The 20,135-nt window shown below is 48.8% G+C and overlaps 2 protein-coding genes across 2 annotated transcripts in view; one reads left to right on the forward strand and one right to left on the reverse strand.

Annotated features, from left to right (window-relative positions):
* Nucleotides 1-15,570, forward strand: part of nxn (nucleoredoxin) — a gene marked incomplete at both ends in the record, with an annotated part of 47,110 nt that extends 31,540 nt beyond the window's left edge. Inside the window, 7 exons of the mRNA XM_084440319.1 lie at nt 4,492-4,609; nt 6,710-6,843; nt 8,265-8,365; nt 8,485-8,591; nt 9,407-9,586; nt 10,329-10,453; nt 15,388-15,570. Coding sequence (XP_084296445.1) covers nt 4,492-4,609; nt 6,710-6,843; nt 8,265-8,365; nt 8,485-8,591; nt 9,407-9,586; nt 10,329-10,453; nt 15,388-15,570 — 948 coding nt within the window. The remainder of the gene's footprint in view (nt 1-4,491; nt 4,610-6,709; nt 6,844-8,264; nt 8,366-8,484; nt 8,592-9,406; nt 9,587-10,328; nt 10,454-15,387) is intronic.
* Nucleotides 15,571-17,888: 2,318 nt separating this feature from the next.
* On the reverse strand, nt 17,889-19,891 carry mrm3a (mitochondrial rRNA methyltransferase 3a). The gene is made up of 4 exons (XM_084444689.1): nt 19,570-19,891; nt 19,099-19,343; nt 18,850-19,017; nt 17,889-18,740 (listed from the first exon to the last, which is right to left on the reverse strand). Exons 1-4 carry the CDS (start codon nt 19,779-19,781, stop codon nt 18,157-18,159), a joined length of 1,209 nt encoding a protein of 402 aa, XP_084300815.1. The 5' UTR covers nt 19,782-19,891; the 3' UTR covers nt 17,889-18,156.
* Nucleotides 19,892-20,135: the final 244 nt, after the last annotated feature.

Below are 20,135 nucleotides of genomic sequence, written 5' to 3' on the forward strand. Positions count from 1 at the left end.
GCTGGGTCAGGGGTTCGTCCTGTGGGTAGACGGGGGGCCGAGATGTTGGTTTTGATCTGCGTCTGGGGTTAGTATTTGGGTTGAGGTTTGGAAAGAGTCCATAGGAGGCCAGGGTATAGGAGGGGGGGGGGGTAAATTGCTGTAGGAGGAGCGGGACAAAAATGAAGCAGATGTGTGTTCTAGTCAAGTCAATTTTATTTATATAGCACATGTTCATACAAGCAAATGTAGCACACAGTGCTTTACAGAATAAATAAAAACATAGTTTATTAGTAGTTGGTATTAAGAAAAGTAAAATAAGAAAATAAAACAGGGTTTGGGAAGCACCGCGGGGAGTAAGGGCTTGTCGACCTACCCCTTTCAAAGTGCAGAATGGTGCAACAGTGCGTTGCACCAGAGCATGATAACGATGACCTTCCATGACACCAAACATGGATTCGTAGACAACGCCCTTCGCCTCCTTCCCAACCATAGAATGACTGTATGTATGCATGTACAGCATGCAGCTAGTAAAACAGTGCAATATTATAGCCCATGTGTGGATTGCTCTGCACACTTAGCATGATCACCAAGATGATAACCTTTTCACCCCCCCACATTAAGTGACTCCTATGTGAGATGCATACAGATGGCAGCATTATGTGAGGCCCGCTCTCCCCTGGCTCCACCAGCCCCTCTGCGGGCCCCTCCCCCCCCCCCCCCCCCTGCCTCCAAGGGTAGAGCCACAACCGTGCGTTCTCTCATTAGCATGAGGAGCAGCGTGCAGCGGTGCTCCACTAATGGCTGCGTGTTTGAGAGACTAAATGGATTGTTAGTATAGATTTCTGTCTCCCCCAGCGGGTGCCTGAGCGGTTGGCGGGGTCTCTGCGGGGGTGATTGGCATAATAGCCAGTGTGTTACCGTACAGCACCCCCCCCCCACTGCGTTGCTTTTTGTGGTTAATAAGAGATGCACTCAGAGAAATGTTGTGTTGAGGAAAGGAAAGGTTTGCGCCAAGTGGGCGTAGAAGCTGGTGATCATCCTCAGTCTGTCTCCAGCTAGTGTCACAAACACAGCAGCATCCCACCCCCCCCCCCCCCCCCCCCCCCCTGTTTATTGAGTGACATATCTGTTCTTGTTAAGCTCCTAGATATATTAGATACATTATTGGTAAAATATTCCTTTTCCGTTTTCTTAAGATGTTTGAAACAGACAGCACAGTGGATATCCTATACTTAAATCAGTCCCTGGGGAGCCGGATGAAATGGCCAAACCGCAGACTGTTTAAGAACATGTGAACCACCACTGAAGATGAGCCTCTGGACCTAGAATAGTTTGGACAGGATGATTCATGTGTGTTTCTGGCATACTGTGTCTCCATCTCTGTTTACCGTCTCGGCGTACGATACACAACCCTCTTTTAACGTGCGGCCTCAGCTGTCGGCTGTCTGCCAGGCTGCGGAGGGGAGACAAAAGGAGGAAAATAACTGAACACTGTCTCCGTCTCGTCTCTGTAGACGCAGAACCCCTGGAGAAACGAAACAAAATGCTGCTGTTATCCGGGAACATTTTTACATTCCACCGGAAAAACATCATAAGCCCCCGGAAAACATGTGCTCACGAGACGGTTAAGACTCCTCTGACCCTGTGGAGAAAAAGCAAGGTTTGTCAACCGAGTTCAGCCAGCCAGCGGAACCACAGTGAAAACCCAGCATGGAGTCTGGTTTTGCCGGTGACATAAGGCTAAATGAATGGCTGGTCCACCTCCAAATGTATGAATCATCTCCTTCCAGGGTGGTGAAATGTATTCTTGATTCCTGTTAAATGTATGTAGGTGATGTAATTGCTGTAATCATCAGGCCCCTCATATGCCCTGGAATCACGATAACAGCCCTGATGGCTGTCACCCACGCTGGTCAGATCTAAGCCCAGAGTAATTTAGTGTCCTGTGGAGCTCCGCCAGGCAGACATGGGTCAGAAACAGAGTCAATTAGCTAGAGGTAAATCAGGATGAATTGGCTCCCGAGGCCTCTGCGTTTGCCACATCTACTATATCTCTCCATCTCTCTCCATCTCTCTCTCCATCTCTCTCTCCATCTCTCTCTCCATCTCTCTCTCCCTCCTTCTCTCCATCTCTCTCTCCATTTCTCTCTATCTCTCTCTCCCTCCCTCTCTTTCAGCAGCTCTCTCCCTTTAAGAAGCTCTCTCTCTCTCTGCCCCCCCCCCCCCCCCCCCTCTCTCTGCCCCAGGATACCCAGGGTGGGGTAGACGGAGGCACAGACCTGGCACAAACTCATATAAAGACTCACTTCACACTCACAATACACACACTGTGCATTAACATGTACCCAGTGCATACATTCTCTAAGATGTCAGGTTTACTGGCCAGAGGGGACAGTATTGTGTGTATTTTGTGAACCATGAATGTTTCCCAACAGTCCTCCGTCTTATCGTAAAGTTCAGAAATACACTAAGGATTTGTAAGTAGACATTTTGTCAAGCGAAGCATCTTATTGACCCTTGGGGACTTTAGGAAAGAATGATCTTTGTATTAGAGCAGTTTTCCATATATTACTTGACATCAAAGCTGCGAATGCTGCGATCTGAACTCAGGCAAAATGAGCAGACATTTATGGAAAAATGGCTGATGACAGGGCTTTGATAAAGCGCAGCGATTCAAAGTCTCGCCTTTTGTTTATACAGAATTACTCTATTAAAAGGGCAGACATTAGTTTCTCAGTTGACACAGCATGTTATTACAGTCTAGCCTGTTCTTAAACATCTGTCTGTTTTCACCATTAGCATATTACACCCCCGCCCCCCCCACCCTGTCTTGGCCCCGCGAGGGCTGCTGACATAGGAGCTGTTTCTTGACATTTCCCAGGGACTGTGGATCCAATGCGGCCTATCATTCTCTACCTGTCATTACCTTCTCATGTCCCCATTCTCCTTCGCTGCCTAAGCCAACAGTCCCTCTCAGCCCAGCACCAGCCCAGCAGAAGGTGTTAGATGACACCGGGCCATCGAGGAAGGCTGTGTATACAGCGCTGAGTGAGATTCACAGATGTGGCGCAGCTTACGTCGGTTACATACAGTCACAGTTTAAGCCCCCGACTTTCACGGATCTGGCGAGAGGGGAGGTTAAGTTTCCAGAGGACACGGAGAGCAGACGGCGCGTGGTGGAGCTATTGACTATGGCCGTCATCAAGGGTTGCTTTGGAGGGACGTCCAGACTGCCAAACCCCAGAGGCTCCGGTCCCTCAAATCCCCGGGACAGACGGGCTGACCAGACCGACCGACGCCTGCTCTCGAACGCAAGTCTGACCCCTCAGGCTCACGCCGTAGACGGGTCACCGCACACTCCCTTCTCGAGAGGGAACCACGGACCTTGTGAGAACTCGGTTCTCTTAGAGTGGAGCAGTCGTCAGTCCTTCCGATCCCCTCTGCACATCAGAACGTTAGCTTTGACTTGCCTCCTGCAGTCGTTGTTTTCATTAGAAGAGAAACAAAAGGTTTCCATCGGCCTAGAGAAGAACTGTAGCTGAAGCCAGTAGAGGCTTTACTCCTCTGAGCTCTACCATTTCCAGTTCTCTCTGGCTCCTCACAATACTGTAGTGACCGCACAGATTAAATTATGACACCATACTTACCCATGTGTCTGACTTGGCAAGCTGTGGGTGAGTCATTGACTTCAAAAATGTGGCCTGGCAAACCGGGAGCACTCAGAAGACCGTTTGCTCCTGAGAAGCTCTCAAAGAATAAAAGGAGAGGGAGGCTTAAATCTACAGTATGAAAAGAGCTTGATCTGCTTTTTCACTTGACGGCGACCACACCAAACGTCTTCTCTACGAAATCCCTGCCAGATTTTTTTATTTTTTATTATTCGTATTAAGCAACTGTTGCTAGATTTAGAGTTGCGGTCCTTCTTAAATACAGATGGAAGTATGCATCACATGTTCTAGCCTGAATAATGTAGCCTACGGTGTTGTCCTCACTGGAGAAGGATGAATGAAGCGCTGCCCACATAGCAGGCCCCAGACGGCAGAGACGGCAGTGTGGCTTCGTGAACAATGTGCGTTTCTCAGCTCCGCCTCCTCCTGCGCTTGTTTTTATGACACGGCACGGGAAAAACACTCCCCTCAAATTTCCTCCAAATCCAGCCTCTTTAACGTTAGAACAGCCCCGCAGCTACTGTACACCCTGCATCTAATTGGCTGCAGGCTGAATGCTGTTTTATTCAATCTGGCTGCCGCATATCCACGTCCCTTTATATACTTCAGAGGACGCTCTAGTCTTGTAAACACAGTTTGGCAAAACTTTCCTTTTGTTTATTGTAGAAATGTATATTTTCGTACGATCACAATCAAGAGTTGGAGCCCATCAATATGAACTTGAGTGCAAATATGAAAAGTAAGATGTTTTCCCATTGTTGACGTCTCCCCTCCTGGTAGGCTACTGTTGATATATTAAGTGTCCCTCTCTTTTTTTCTCTCCTCTCCTCCTGTCGTTCAGATGAAGCTGTGGAACAAGTACAAGGTGACCAGCATTCCCTCGCTGGTGTTCGTGGACGCGGCGACGGGGACGGTGGTGTGTCGGAACGGCCTGCTGGTCGTCCGCGATGACCCGAAAGGTGAGCCGTAACACTCGGCCTCAGCTCTGAAAGAACACAGACATATGGTTTGGGGGGGGGACACAGACCCGCGCGCTAGGGATGTAACTGTATGAAAATTTCACACCACGATTATAGTGACCAAAATTCCCGCGGTTATCGGTATTATCACAGTGTTTTTTTTTTTTTTAAATATGCTGAAAATGTTATCACAGTGTTTTTTGTTTTTTTTAAATATGCTGACAATGTTCAATAAGTACGGATGGACGGTCTGGAATCCTTTCAACAATTTTTATTTTTTAAAAACACAAATAACATAGGGAAAGCCAGGCCTCTCAACGGTTGAAAGGGCATCATGTCCTTTGCTATGTAATATGGAAGGGCTGCAGTGAGGTATTTGGCATTTTTGGATGTGGGTGCGTAAGCGTATCATTTCCTCTGAAGTCGAAACTGGGAATGATGTCGGACTGTATGTCTATGGTAGCCTATTTACTGTGGTTATTCAAAGCACGGTAATCGAACATGGTTTTAATGATAATTTATTTTGAAATGGTAATACTAATCATCAGGAATTTTCACATGGTTTACTGTGAAACCGGTAACCGTTTCATCCCTACCGCCCACACACACAAACAGACTGACACACACACAGCCCATCTGTGCAAGCCAAATACCTAGTCAGAATTCCCCTTCATGCAACATTATTCAATGTTTTGTAGAGCACACCATATTTTCCAATTCGAGATTCCTGCGTGCTGTGTCGACACTACCTCTGGTCTTGCATGAATATTAGAATAGTATAGATTGCCCCATCTCACTCCCACATCTGCAGACCTACAGTACAATTACATTTATGTGCTTTAAAGTGGCAGACGGACAGTTAGCATGAGCAGACTTGCATTTCACGCAGGCAGAAGAGATGTCATCTGTGACCGAAAGGAATCTCAATATTGTGACATCCTGCTCTTGAGAACCTTGTTGCCTAACCTGAGAGGCCCATTAGTCATGTGAGGAGGAAGGGGCAGCGTTGTGGCAGCGGAACTCAAGGCGCAAGGAATGGATTTCACATGAGCACTGCAGAACAGCGGATCCTGTTGTCTCGCTAATGAACGCCAGGCCGGCCTGATCTCACTGTGACTCTACAGTATCATTTCCGTGATTCATTAAGCGTGTCTCCGAACAAGACGTGGGTAAAAGAAGAGAGATTCCTCTTTTCCTTCCTTTCATTTGGAAAGAGAGTGTAGCACGGTAGCAGTAGCAGAGAAGTGTGTGTGTGTGCGTGTGTGTGTGGAGAAAGGAGGACACGGGCGGGTAGTTATTTGAGGTTGGGGGTGGGGTGGTTGAGGATTCAGGACCATCTCTGGCTCTTTCAGTCTAATGAAAAGCCTGTCTTGAGTGGTGGCTGTGGACTTGTCTGCAGCAGGAGGATGGAGGACGGAGTGCACTTTTACAATCCGGACAACAGTACTAAGAGGCTGGTGCGGACGTGTCACTCCTGCCTAATGAAGCCCTACAGAGACGGGCCCACATAAAGGGGTCTTTACAGGCTGGCCCACAGCGCAGCTTTTATGATCCGGTCATCCCGAATGCATGTCGAGCTCTCGGCACCAACAATTGAGACGTCGTGAAAAGAGAGAGAGAGAGTGAGAGAGAGAGGGACAGAGAGAGAGGGGGAGAGAGAGAGAGAGAGAGAGAGAGAGAGAGAGAGAGAGAGAGAGAGAGAGAGAAGCTGGCAGCCGTCTAGTATATGCTGTTTGGGAAATGGAAAAACATGACTTGCAACCATTTTGCATCTGTTGTGTGGCGGTCTCATTTCCAAATGCACGGGAGTACAAAGGAGCCTGAGTGAGAGCCATGCTCTCTGGGTTCAGATGAAAGTATGACAAACGCTGGCCACATATGCATGTGTTTAATATCTAATGGCCGCGCCGGGGGTTGGGGGGGGGGGGGGGGGAGGTGCGAGTGTGAGTGTGAGTGCTCTGGCTCTGAATGGGGGCTTGCCGCACAGAAAAGCTCTCAGTTCAGTAACCAGACCCTTGGCTCTCTCTTTCCTTTCTCTCTCGACCCCCCCCCCCACCCTAACCCTCGCTCACCTTCACCCTCTCCCTCCCTCTCTCCCAGGCCTGGAGTTCCCCTGGGGGCCCAAGCCCTTTGCGGAGGTGGTGGCCGGCCCTCTGCTCCGGAACAACAGGCAGACGACAGACAGCAGCTCCCTGGAGGGCCACTACGTGGGAGTGTACTTCTCAGCGCACTGGGTGAGGCCTCCAGCTGTCCGGCGGCGTGGGCAGTAGCTCTTATCTAAACAGAGTCAGCGGGAGCGAGGGGCAGGGCATCTGGGTACAGCGGGAGGAGGCGGGGCCGGGCCGCCAGCCGGGGGACGGGACTGGGAAGGACCCCTGGGGGAGGACAGGGCTAGGATAAGGAAGGGTGGAAGGCAGAGCGGGGCTCTCTGCTGTCTCGGTGTGTAGATTAGCAGCAGTCAGACGTTCCTCTCTGCGCTGGTTCATTCTCTTGGGCAGCGCTCCGACCCGTGCGTGTGGAGGTCGCGAGAGGGCCGGGTCTCACTGATAAGCTGATCCTTGGCAGATCCCAGCTGCTGCTGTAGCCACTAGTCCAGCCTAGCAGCCTAGTCCAGCCTAGTCCAGCCTAGTCCAGTCCAGCCCAGTCCGGCCCGGCCCAGCACACCAGCTGCCAGCGCTTCAGCCCCTCGATGACGCACGCACACCAGCTCGGCTTCCGAAGGCGTAGAAATCGGAAGGACAAGCCACAAAAAGCCATCATATAAGTTAATGTGTGGTATTTCATCGCCACATTTCCCCCTGTTTACCAGCATAAGCGTGCCCGCCGTAAATAAAAAAAAGCGTGACGTGTGCCAGCAGCACCTAGTCCTGGTGTTCGGTCTCCAGCGAGCCGTTTCCCTCTCCCAGCCAGGGAGAGGCCAGGAATGACATGGTGAGACAGAGCCCGTTCCATTACCCCGCCGTGGATGTGAACGTTTCCGACGCCATGTTTTGACAGAGGAAGCGAGGGAGGAAATTCCGAATGGAAAGAGAGTTTGTGTGTGTGAGGGAGGGAGGGAGGGAGGGAGGGAGGGTGGGTGTGGGGGAACTTTACGTGGAGCTTGATTGGACTGGTGGTTTTCCTCCACTGCTGGCACTCTGATGCCATCTTCCTGCCAGCCTCATTACCAGCGCCGGGCTACTGCCTGAGAGAGAGAGGGAGAGAGAGAGAGAGAAAGAGAGAAAGAGAGAGAGAGAGAGAGAGAGAGACTATGAAGTCATTCTGACCGCCTGGCTGGAGATTGCTCTCAACGAACGCACAACTGAGCAACAGTAAGTGCCTCCCAGCTAAGGCAGGGTTAGTGTTTTAAGACCTCTTTCCCGAATATTAAGGTTGTCCCTTTTGAGCAGGGATGTATGGGTTACAAGGGGAAATTGTTTTGCTGGTTTCTGTTGAGAGGGTTGGGTGACGTGGCAGAGCAAGAGTCAGGAAACACACCTAAGGGCAGCGCTGTCCTCAACAACACAGGAATTGTCATTGTAATTATTCACATTGTTGAAATTGGGCCATTCTCAGAATTTAAGCCATTCCCAGAGCTTATGTCATGTACTCTCTCCCTTTCTCCCCTCTCTCTTTCTGTTTTCTGTGTGTGTGTGTGTGTGTCTGATGCTTGCAGTGCCCTCCATGCCGCAGTCTGACTCGGGTACTGGTGGAGTCATATCGTACTGTGAAGGAGTCGGGTCAGAAGTTTGAGATTGTGTTTGTCAGTGCTGACAGGTGAGACTTACAGCATACGGCACAACATGCATACCCGCGCGCACACACACACACACACGGCCTGTTCCCAGCTATTAATATACGACGGGACATAATTCAATTTGTTTGTCTAACCACAGATCAGAGGAGTCTTTCCAACAGTACTTCGATGAGATGCCTTGGTTGGCGGTGCCGTACTCAGACGAGGCCCGCCGATCACGACTCAACAGGCTCTATGGAATACAAGGTACGCTCCCTCTTTATGAAGGTGGCTGGACATGGCGCTCGGAGAGAGACTCAAATACTTGACGGTTGTCTGGCTGAAGCTGAAGTGTTGATGTAGAGAAACGGCACAATGGCAGCCAGTCCTGTGCGCTGGGCAGGGAACAGTGAACAGATAGCGTTACAGCTGGAGGAATGTGGGCTGGTAATCAAGTTTACCGTTCTGTTGGCTGTGGAAGGACCCTTTCTCTTCTTCCCCTGTGCCTCTCTCTCTCTCTCCCTGCCTGATGGGAGGAGTGTGGATACAGTTAGAGAGTGCTGGCTCACTTCCTCTCCTGCCTGGAATGTGCGGAATGCACACAGGACGAGTCGATACTGCCCCCCTCCCACACTCAAACACCAAACACACACACATATATGCATGCATACATACATACATACATACATACACACACACACACACACACACACACACACACACACACACACACACACACACACACACAGGCATCCTTCTCTCCCCGACAAACACACTGCTCACTCTGTGTCTTTTAACACGTCAGCCAGGTCCTAATGGGAGAGATGACGGGAGATATAGGACAGAGACGGAGGGAGGGCCGGTCAGAGCCTCCGAGGACCTGGACGCTCCCCTTCACCTCGGCAGCACAACAAACAAACTCAGCGGGAGAGGAGAAATACCAGCTCCGACTCGACGCTGTGCGTCAAACGCTCTTAACACTCCTCTTCTGTTTCCTCTCTTTCCCGTCTGTCTCTCCACTCTCTCTCTCTCTCTCTCTCTCTCTCTCTCCGCCCATCCCTCCCTCCCTCCCTCTCCTCCAGGTATTCCCACTCTGATCCTGCTGGACACGGAGGGTCACGTGATCACGCGACAGGGCCGCGTGGAGGTGCTGAACGACCCGGAGTGCCGGCTCTTTCCGTGGCACCCGCGGCCCGTGCTGGAGCTCAGCGAGTCCAACGCCGTGCAGCTCCACGAGGGGCCCTGCCTCGTGCTCTTCGTGGGTGAGTGGCCGAGCATTCGATACAGGCCCGTATGGCGCGGCTGAACGAGGGGGGGGCCCCGCCTCGTGCTCCTTGCAGGTGAGCGGAGGGGCATCTGATGCCTGCGCCTGTGGAACATTCCTCCAGCATCAAAGGTCTATTGGAAGTGTACTTTCCGTTCATTAGCATACTCTGTGAAAGTCGAGGCGCAAAAGAGATTTGTTGTGTAAGCGGCGTGAACAAGTAGACGCATCCAACACCAAGGAGCCTCGAGTAAGTGTCGGCCATTTAAACGCCTCGCGGGACTGTGAGAAGCAGAGAGGCTGTATGCTAGCAACTAGACAGGCAGGGATTGATGCCATGCTCTGTTAAGTGGCTCAGGTCAAAGTTACATCGGTGCGGTCAAGCAAGATAACACAAGCAATACAGAAAAGTCCAAATGGGGTGACCGGGCGCGTTGGGGATGACCTCATCATTTCAAGTCACTGTGGTCTCCCCAGGGTTCCGACAAGAGGGGGGCCGTCAGAGGCCATCTGCTCTGCTCCTTTCATCTCTCCACTCATCTGCTCACTCATCCACTCGCCCTCCTTCACCCCCCCCCCCCCCTCCACGCTTGCCTTTCTTCCCTCATCCTCTGATTTATCTGCACATATTTTTTCACTCTTGCCTGGCTTTCTCTTTCATTCCGTCATCCTGTCCTCATCCTGTCCTCTCGCTCGTCCTTTCCCCGCTCTTGACGGACAGTGTTCTCTCCTCCGTGCAGACGCAGAGGAGGAGGGAGAGCTGGAGCCAGCCAAGGAGCTGATTCAGCCAATCGCAGAGAAGATCATGGCCAAGTACAAAGCCAAGGAGGAAGATACTCCGCTGCTGTTCTTCGTGGCTGGAGAGGTGAGATACAGATCGCACGCATGCACTCAAACACACGCGCACACACATACACACACACGCACGCAAACACACACACATACAGTACATACGCACATACCTCTAGCTCTCAATTTTCATACTCCTCGCCAAAACTTTCTCCGCTTTCGGCTTTTCAAGTGCTGTAGTTGTACATGCCTGACGGGAATGCATATCTCCTGTACATGTGTATCTGGTGGGTTGATTGCATGTTGCGTTGTGATGTGCCATCTGCTATGATTGTTACCACATATCATAACCCTCTGGGAGGACATGCCTGTACTCATAGCTACAGAAAAATGTTCCAGAATAAAGTTGGAAGGGCCCGTTTTGAGCCCCTCACACTTACGAGTGAGGCACCAGATCTCATCCACGTCCCAGAATTCAGCTGGGAGCAACTCTGATAGGAAGAGCCAGAGGGTGCAAGCAGTCCTTCCTTCCTCACCTCCACAGAACAGCTGTGCACCTCTCCCTCCCCAAATCCCCCCCCCCCCCCCCCCCCGCGCCTGCCCTCGGTGTGGGAGGGAACATGGGAGTTTTCATAACTCTTGTTATCTCATGTTTTTCCTTCTCGACCTTTACATAGCTCGTGGAGTTAGCAACAGCGGCAGCCGTAATTACCAGATTAGCAACCCGCACTCCGCCCCCCCCCCTCCCCCTCTCCTCTCCTGTCCCTCACTCTCCTAGCTTCAGTGCTCAGAGACGACAGTCCTGTCGCACGAGCCGGGCTCAGGTTTCAGCCATGTGTTCCCCGTCTGGCCGCCTCTGCGTGTCCGCCTGCAGCCGCGCCACTCTGGTGTCAGCCTGGAAATGCCTCGGCCACAGGCGGACCAAGGACACACTCAGCCATGTGTCGGGAGACGCACGTTCTGGGCCCCGACTACATAGTTTCGCCCTCCTGGCCTCATGGACCTTATATAACGCCGTTACCATGCCTTGCAGATGTTTTCCGTATTATCACTTTGTACAGAAGCGATGTTGTTCGACTACGAAACTTTTTGTTCCGGAGTTGAAAGACTGAGGGCTCATGTTCACTCTGTAACACCCCTTCTAGAGTACAGGTACGCACTGTCGGTAGAGCAGGTACAGTTTCACATGGCACAAGTAAACAATGTCCTGTAGTCTGGCTCGTCTGGATCTGAATTCACTATAGTAACGGTGCCCTTCCAGACCCGCTCCTCTGGTCAGATGTCCCTCCCCATGTCATGGGCTCTGTGTGGTCCTCGTACCGAGTCCAGGGGCTGGGGGGTTACAGGCCCCGGCTCTCTCTGGCCTCCCTGTCCGTTGCCCTGCGGTAGGCCCACTGCCCCCCCACATGCTGGCCCAGCCATCTGCGGGGTTTACTGTATCAATGAGACAGCACTATGCTGGCAGCTTCCCCGCGGGGGGTGCCCGGCCCGCACAGCATGCCGGCGGGTCCCGTTACTCCCACTGATCCGACCCGTGGGTCGCAGCGTCCGAGAGAAGCACGCGGTACCATACGGCAGGGGGACTCCTGAAGGCTCCTTCAAGCACATTCAGAAAGGCCAATCTTAGATATCCCATCACACTTTCATGTATGTTGTACATGTAGGCTTTTTTTCCTACTGTGTTGTACTGTTCTTATTGATGCGTGTTGACTGGAGATATTCTAATATCAGCCCTTGACCCCGACCGAGGTCGCTTAGGGTTTAGTCTGCCGTCTGACCAGCTTGCATCTCTGACCCATAGGTACAAAGGTTGCAAACACACACCGGCTTGCCTGTATTATAGACCAGGCTGCCTCGTTGTTTAGTGGCAATTATAAACACCATGCTGGTGTCCAAATGTGCTATTTGGAGATTAAGCAGACATGTCATCATAACTATAAATATTTTCACCGCTTTACAACGGTGTTGTCATACAACAAAGGTGTTTTAAAGACCCATTTTTTACAGCAGACCACGGCTTTGGATAGAGACAGTCGCCTAGCAATGATGTCATGGTTTTACAGCTTGACTGTTTCAGTAATACAGCCTGATGGGCTATTCAACCAATCATATCGCTGTTGGTTGTGTCCTGAATTTCACAAGGCAGAAAACTCCCCAGGCTTTTAGGCTGACCAATCAGCAGGATTCTGCCGCGGCCATCTGGCCAATGGGAATGTCTTATCTCTGCAGGGCCTTATCTGATGGCTGTTGTCTTGTCTGTGGAATGCCACAAAGCTACAATGGGCAGAATAAACCTGATATTGTGCAGCTGCAGGTTCCACACGATAAACACCCATGGTGCCTTATCACTGCGGTGGCTGCAGGCCACAGCAGAGAGGCCCATTGTTTTTTTTTGTTCGGAATGAGTCTGGGGAGGGCTGGGGGGGGCGTGTGTGTGTGTGTGTGTGTGTGTGTGTGTGTGTGTGTGTGTGTGTGTGTGTGTGTGTGTGTGTGTGTGTGTGTGTGTGTGTGTGTGTGTGTGTGTGTGTGTGCGTGTGTGTGTGTGTGAGAGAGAGTGTGTGCGCGCGCATGAGTGTCTCGCGGCTGAAAAGGCTGCACCTCATCAGGAGCAGTTTACACAAGGGTTAGCATCCGCACAAAAGAAGCGCATGACTTCCCACAGAGAGAAGGACAACCAGAGATTACGAGTCATATCCGAGAAGCTGGGAAGGCCTACAGGACAGATTCAGTTGGGCTTTCTGTTTTTGTGGTGTCTATTCATGTTTGCTTCGGAAGGAATCCTGCAAGCAATCAAAATGAAGCAGTTTGTAAAAATGTCTGGAGTCACTTATGTTTCTTTCTTTTTTTTTTTACATGGGAAACTATTGGCATAATTTACATTTTGGAATACACTTGCTAGTACATTGTGTTCACTTTTAATTGATCATGTATTAACTTCAATGGATTAAGTTGGATCACAACAAGATAAGAATCATGGGAGAGATTCAGAGAAAGTTTGTTTTCCACATCAGAATGCCACAAAGCATAAGTCAACTGTTCCATCTGCTAACAGTTTTTCAACAATTTGAGGTCACAAACTTTGCGCTGGCATTCTTGTCCTTTTTAGGAAGCAGCACAGCCAGGCAGGTCTTTAGAACTCTAAAAGCTCATTGTGTTGTTTAATCAATTTAGGGTGAATAGTTTTACTATCACATTTCCAGATAACAAGGCAAGACCATCAGGAGGGAGGACACGATAAAATGAAAAGCTGTGATTTGTTGACAAGGCCAAGCCTTTGCAACAGCACCTCCATGTGGTCATTTTATATTTCTAAATAATCCTTATATCCATGTGAAATCTATCTTCGATCTTTTCCAAGCCTCTCTCACCCGGGGGGGGGGGGGCTACTAGAAGCGAAGTCAGATCATCCTGCCGTAACGAAGTGAGAGACTGTCTCGGACCATCTCCGATACCAGTCTACCACAACAATTGCTGACATTTGGAACCTTGCATAAATCAACACTTGGAGTGCTCTGCACTTCTACAAGTTGTGCTGACTGGAACCAATGCATCTTGGTTGAGGTGGGACAGCTTCTCCTAAACTCACCATGACTGCTGCCAAAACACTGCATGTGTTGTTTTCTCTGTATGTCTGAATAATTGATGAGCCTTCTAAATGAATGCATCTGGAGCTGCCTGGCAGGCGGACTGCTGTGGTGTTGCAGTGAGTTATTTCTGCCACTGCTTATGATTGGAGGGGCTGTAATTCAGACTCGTAAAAGAGGTGAAAGGTGAGATTAACCCTCAGGCTGGACAAGGATGAGATCTGTTCATAGGCTGTAAAATACAAACAAGAACTGACAGATTTATCCCCACCAACACCATACAAAGCACTCAAACTCAGTCCATAACATAAAAGAAAAAAAATCCTTATCAGTCTTGATATACATTATATGGACAAAAGTATTGGGACACCTACACATCACACCTACAGGAGCTTTTATGACATCCCATTCTAAATTTATAGGCATTAATACGGAGGTGGTCGTCTCTTTGCAGCTATAACAGCTTCCAGTTTTCTGGGAAGCCGTTCTAAAAGATTTTGGAGTGCATCTGTGGGACATATTTCCCATTTATCCAGAAGAGCATTTATGTGGTCAGACCCTGTTGTTGGAAGAGAGGGCCTAGTTCGTAATCTCCATTCTAGTTCATCCCAAAGGTCTTCGATGGAGTTGAGGCTAGGACTCTGTGTGGGCCAGTCAAGTTGTTCCACACCAACCTCACCCAATAATGCCTCTATGGACCTTGCTTTGTCATGCTGGAACAGAAAATGGCATTCCCCAAACTGTTCCCACAAAGCTGGAAACATAGCCCAAAATGTCTTGGTAAGCTGAAGCATTAATATTTCCCTTCACTGGAACTAAGGGGCCTAGGCCAAACCCAGAAAAACAACCCCAGACCATTATCCCTCCTTCACCAAACTTGGTGTGTTCCAATACTTCCATATGGCGACCATGTACTGTAGTGTAGCACTCCTCGTCCTGCGGACACACCGTCCGTTCCAACACAATGTGATGTGTCTCTGAAGTCTCCCAGGCTTCTACTGTATGAGGAAGTCTTTGAAGGGAGGGATGTTCTGGGACCCCCTCTTGGTTCCCTTCCTTCTCCTCAGCCCCCCACCCTCAGTAGAGGGGCCTTGACGGAGCCCAGGCTCACTGGGCAGGCTGCCGGCACGATGGAGAGTAGAAAGAGCTCCCCAGTCTTCTGAACTGTGGATCAGTGGAGACTGGAGGTTTTTTGTGGGGTGTTTTTCCCAAGTAAACCGAATGTGCCATAGTTCATCCATTGTGTGTTGTCCCCATTTTCCTGCAACAAAAAAAGTCACCCACTGATAAAGAAACAAAGCGGTCTGTCAGAATGCATGATTTTGATCATATTTGTCATATGGCATGTTGCCTTGTTCTTCATGTCAGATCGCACCATCTGTGCACTTGATTGAATGATGAATGATTAGCGTCTCTCTGTTCACAGGACGATATGAGCGACTCACTCCGTGACTACACCAACCTGCCCGAGGCGGCGCCCCTGCTCACCATCCTGGACATGTCTGCCCGCGCCAAGTACGTCCGAGACGTGGAGGAGATCACTCCGCCCGTGGTGGAGCAGTTTGTGGGCGACTTCCTGGCTGAGAAGCTCAAACCAGAGCCCATCTAGGGAGGAAGCCCAGGTCCGCGGAACTGAAGACCTCGCCTCCCATCAACCCCTGACCAACCCGGCTCGTGTCACCAGCCCCTTCCTGTCGTCAGACTCCCATCTCCTCTGGCCCGTCTGCAGTGCACTCTCTCTCTCTGTTAGACTGTTAGAGGAAAGCCTCTTTTTACTGACATTTTACCTTTTTTTTTTAGACTTGTCATTTTCTCATGGAGTCTTCTCCTCCTGTGGTGCCTTGCATTGACTACAGTAATAACAGTAATATAATATATATGGAGATTCTGTTGCTTTTTTGGCTTCCAGTCAATAGCTTATTTTCTGAGTTTTGTTATTAGCATTTATTGATACTAGAAGGAACCACACAAGCGGCCCAATGGACTTGAATTTTCAAATGTCTCTTTATTATCCTTGCCTTTGTTCTATGAGCCCTTCTTGCTCATATTTGTTTTTTCTATGTGCTGAAAGAGAATAAAATTATTTTAACTTTCAGCAGCTATGATTTCACACCATCACAGTGCAGTCAAGTCCTATACTTCAGTTTGTTGTAGTTGTCTGGTCTGTGTCTCTGTTTAAAGGTGCTGCATACCAGTATGAAAGGTGCACGTAAAGTATAGACCACAATGCTATTTTCCAAGTACGTCTGTATATGCTTGGACTGGATACTTTTCTAATGCATCTGGCTTTAATGTGTGTTAACTGAATGGTGTTTGAAATCCCATGTGTTGTTCTTTGTCATGATGTGAGGGATAATCATCTCTACCCAGTTATGATAGTTATCTCAACAGTTATGATTTTTAAGAGGATTTTCTGTGAAGGTCCCATCTATTGAAAAGGCCAGATATTTTTGAAGGCACAAAAATGGCATTTGAAAACTTAGTTGCTAAGTGTTAGATTAATTCACTTTTTCTGTTACTCCCTGGTTGTGTCTGTAGTCATGAACTCTTTTCACAGCCATTAAAATTCAGTCAAGCACATTGTTTTGTGTTGTCCCTCTGTCCTAGAGTAGTTTCAGACTGATAACAGTCATGATGATATACGCCCAGATACATAATATAAATTATAGTGTATAGTTTATTTGGATCCCCATTAGTTGCTACAAAGTACAGCAGAAACTACTCTCCCTGGGGTCCACATTGAACACAAAACAATCCACACAATCATACACAAGGACATGCAATAGGGTGTTCCAATTTGAGTCCAGACATTTTCATGTAAAAAGCTGAGCGCCTTCAATTGTATTTACAATGTAAAGCATTGTAATATATAATAAAATAGTGTTATTTATAAAAGCACTGCACTTTCTGTGAGACAATCTCAAAGTGCTGAATAGTGTTTAGCTAAAGTTGCCTCCCTCCCAAATGGGAAACGTTAATGTTAGCTCCATTCCTTAGTTTAACTCAAAGTTAGCTTAACTTAATTTAGCTCAACTTCTGTAAACTATAACTTAGCTTCTTTAGTAGGAGCAGCAGCAGCAATGGTTGTAGGCACCATCCAATAGTAGTATTTTGCCAGCAATTGCCTACAGGGTAGATGTGGTAGTACTGTAAGTGTAAGCATATGCTTAATTGGTATTACGATTAAGAGGGGGTCCTTGGAAAATGTTGTTCCCTGTAAGGGGTCCCTGGCCCCAGAAAGTTAGAGAATCCCTGGAAGACGTCATAGGCTACTCAGTGGTGGGTAGCAGTTGGAATGCGCAGGTTGATCAGGTGGTTTTTCGCAGGTGATGGCGGCAGGTAGGCTGCTGGCTTTGGCTGGTAGCAGTAATGTTACAATATAATTACGGAGCAGAGCAGCAACAAGTTCTGCCAGCATCGCCGTTGCCATGGAGAAAAACAAAACAAGTGGGCCGCCAGGAATCGAACACAGGTTACAAGAATGGTGGGAATATTGCATGATTCCACTACACCAGCAACAGTGTGGTCAAAATGATGCTTCTGACGCCACTCTATGGTTACTATAAGAATTGCATCCATAAAATGTTTGTAGAGGACAGGCAGCCATACTAGAGATTTATATTGGCTTTGACTATTCTTTCTTTCACTCATTTGATTGGGGGAGGGAGGCGTCTCAGATAAGACAGTAAAACACTGGTGCAGATTCCACATAGCATGGCTCTGGTGTGCCCCAATAATATTTTGAGCATCTCGCTGTACAAGATATGTGTACCATGTACAATATCATGACAAATAATAAAAATCCTTGAGAATATGGCGTGTGGCGGTAGCTCTAGGGGGAAATATGAATATTTCCTGGCTGTAATTTAATGTTAGCAAAGTCAAAAAGCAGACAGGTTGGCTGTTTGGGGAATACATTATGAGGGAAATATGCACACAGGAAAGAGCATTAACGTTAAGCTGTGGAAATGATGTAATTTAGCCATCGACTTATTGAATCTCTTATTATTAATAGTTTAGCCGGGTATATTATGGAAGTCAAATGAATCCATGTAATGGTATCCGACATAATGAGGACCATGAAAAGAGGAACCAGTCTAAATCTGTCCATATGGAAAAAATGAACACACAAAATGGAAAAAAAAGTCACATTGAAAAAACCTTTCCAGGAAAATCATGGCATTTATCGAGCGAGTTAAATTTTAGCTTTCCTTCTAGATGTCTCCATTAAGTTTAACAGTTGCCTCCTGCCTTCAAAAAGAAGTATGCTGGCTGCCATGGCTGAGTTCAGACTGTCCACTCCTGGAACCACGGGGATAAACAGCCTCCGACCGGCGGTTTTCTCAGCCAATTCCACAGCCTCTAGACTCAGTCCACGTGTCTCTCCACCAATCACAAGGGCAGTGCTCCCCTGAGCCCAGCTCTCGTGATACAGCTTGGTGTCCACTCTTGGAAGTGAAAGTTCAGCATTGTCATCATGAGAGTCTGTGTCAGAGTCTGAGTCATAGTCCTCATAACGCATGTTCTTACGATTAGGTCTGGAGCTGACCCACCCATAGTCCCCTGCCTTTAATGGTTGGTTGGATTCCTCTACTTGAATGTCTTCTACTTCCTGCCCTGCTCTCTCAGAGCCACTGCAGTTGTCAGCCACGTGGACAGTCACAGGGTTGGGGAGGTGTTTTGGGATGTCATTCCAGTCCAAGCTGGGAAAGATGGGGAGGCGGAAATGGGCTCCCATCGCAGACCGCAGCACCTTAGGTTCCCAAGCATCCACACAGCCTATGAAAAAGAAAAAAAAACAGTATTAACACATGCCACGATATACTGTATAGGCTAACTATCATGTCCAAGGCCCCTGGCTCTATATATGCAGGGTAATTTACTGTACCTCGGGTGAGCAGTACATTCTGACAGCCGGCAGCAGCAGCACAGCGCAGGATGGTTCCCAGGTTCCCAGGGTCTCTGATGTTGTCACAGATCAAGGACAGCGGCACAGATTCTCCACTCTGACCTTTCGGGAACGTCAGACGGGATGGGTCCGGACGGGAAAATATGGCTAGAGGAAGTGGGGGTTATTGCTTAGCTTATTGCTTAGGTGTGACAATGATTTTTAAAAAGTAATGTGTTGGCATAATACCTATCACCCCCTGTGGGGCTACAAGGTCGGACCAAATCTTGATGTCCTCAAATTTGACTTTGACGAGGGTCGCCCTCTTCAGCCTGTCCAGGGGCAGCTCAGACAGTCTCTCGACAGAGCTGAAGAACACCATCTGGGGGTTGGCTCCAGCGGCCAGCGCATCAGAGATCAAACGCCTCCCCTCCAGCAGTATCTTACCCTGGTGCTCCCGATAGATCCTGGACCGAGCAACACTCACCACCCTCCTGGGAGGGGAGAGAGAGAGAGAGAGAGAGGGGCAGAGAGGCAGAGAGAGAGAGAGAGAGAGAGAGAGAGAGAGAAAGAGAGAGAGAGAGAGAGAGAGAGAGAAATGAGCCAGAACACAAGTCCAGTCTGGGATGGTATTAACTCTCAAAACCATACCATTTGCACTTGGATGGATGGGTGTATCGGGGGGAAAACTGACAAACTGCATAATACACAAATACTTACCCCAGTCTTTTATCACCAGGCAAAGCCCTCTCAAAACGGAGTCCGCCTACTTGGTCTTTTGAAGTTGTTGTATGTTCAGAGGTTGAGGAGGGCACATTGCCACTTGAGCTCCCGGACTTGAAGGGTGTAGAGATGCCTTTTTTGGAGGCTTCAGCTTTGAAGTTGGCATGTACACTGCTGGACTCTTTCAAATTCTTGTACCCCACTGGCATAGACTGAGATGGCCTGTCAATTTGATCTGACCTCTGCTGCGATGTTGGTCCTATGACTCCTGTTTCACTATCTGGGTACAAAACTTTCACGGGTTTTCTTCTTAATCCACGGACGTACCTCTTTGATTCCACAATATAAGAATTTCCCCCTCTCAGAATTGCACGTTCAATGTTGAGATGATGGCACAACATGCCTCTCATGAACGCTGCCATTTTTGCCACAATAGTTCCGGGCCGGGGTTACACCGATGTTGATTGGTTGGTTTATACCATTTAGTTAATGGGGGTTTATGATAGAAAATTTAATTTTTACACTAAAGGAATCATTTTCAATAGATATTAGTGTGATTTTCT

Source organism: Borostomias antarcticus, assembly GCF_949987555.1.
Source record: "Borostomias antarcticus genome assembly, chromosome: 1".
Lineage (NCBI taxonomy): Eukaryota > Metazoa > Chordata > Actinopteri > Stomiiformes > Stomiidae > Borostomias > Borostomias antarcticus.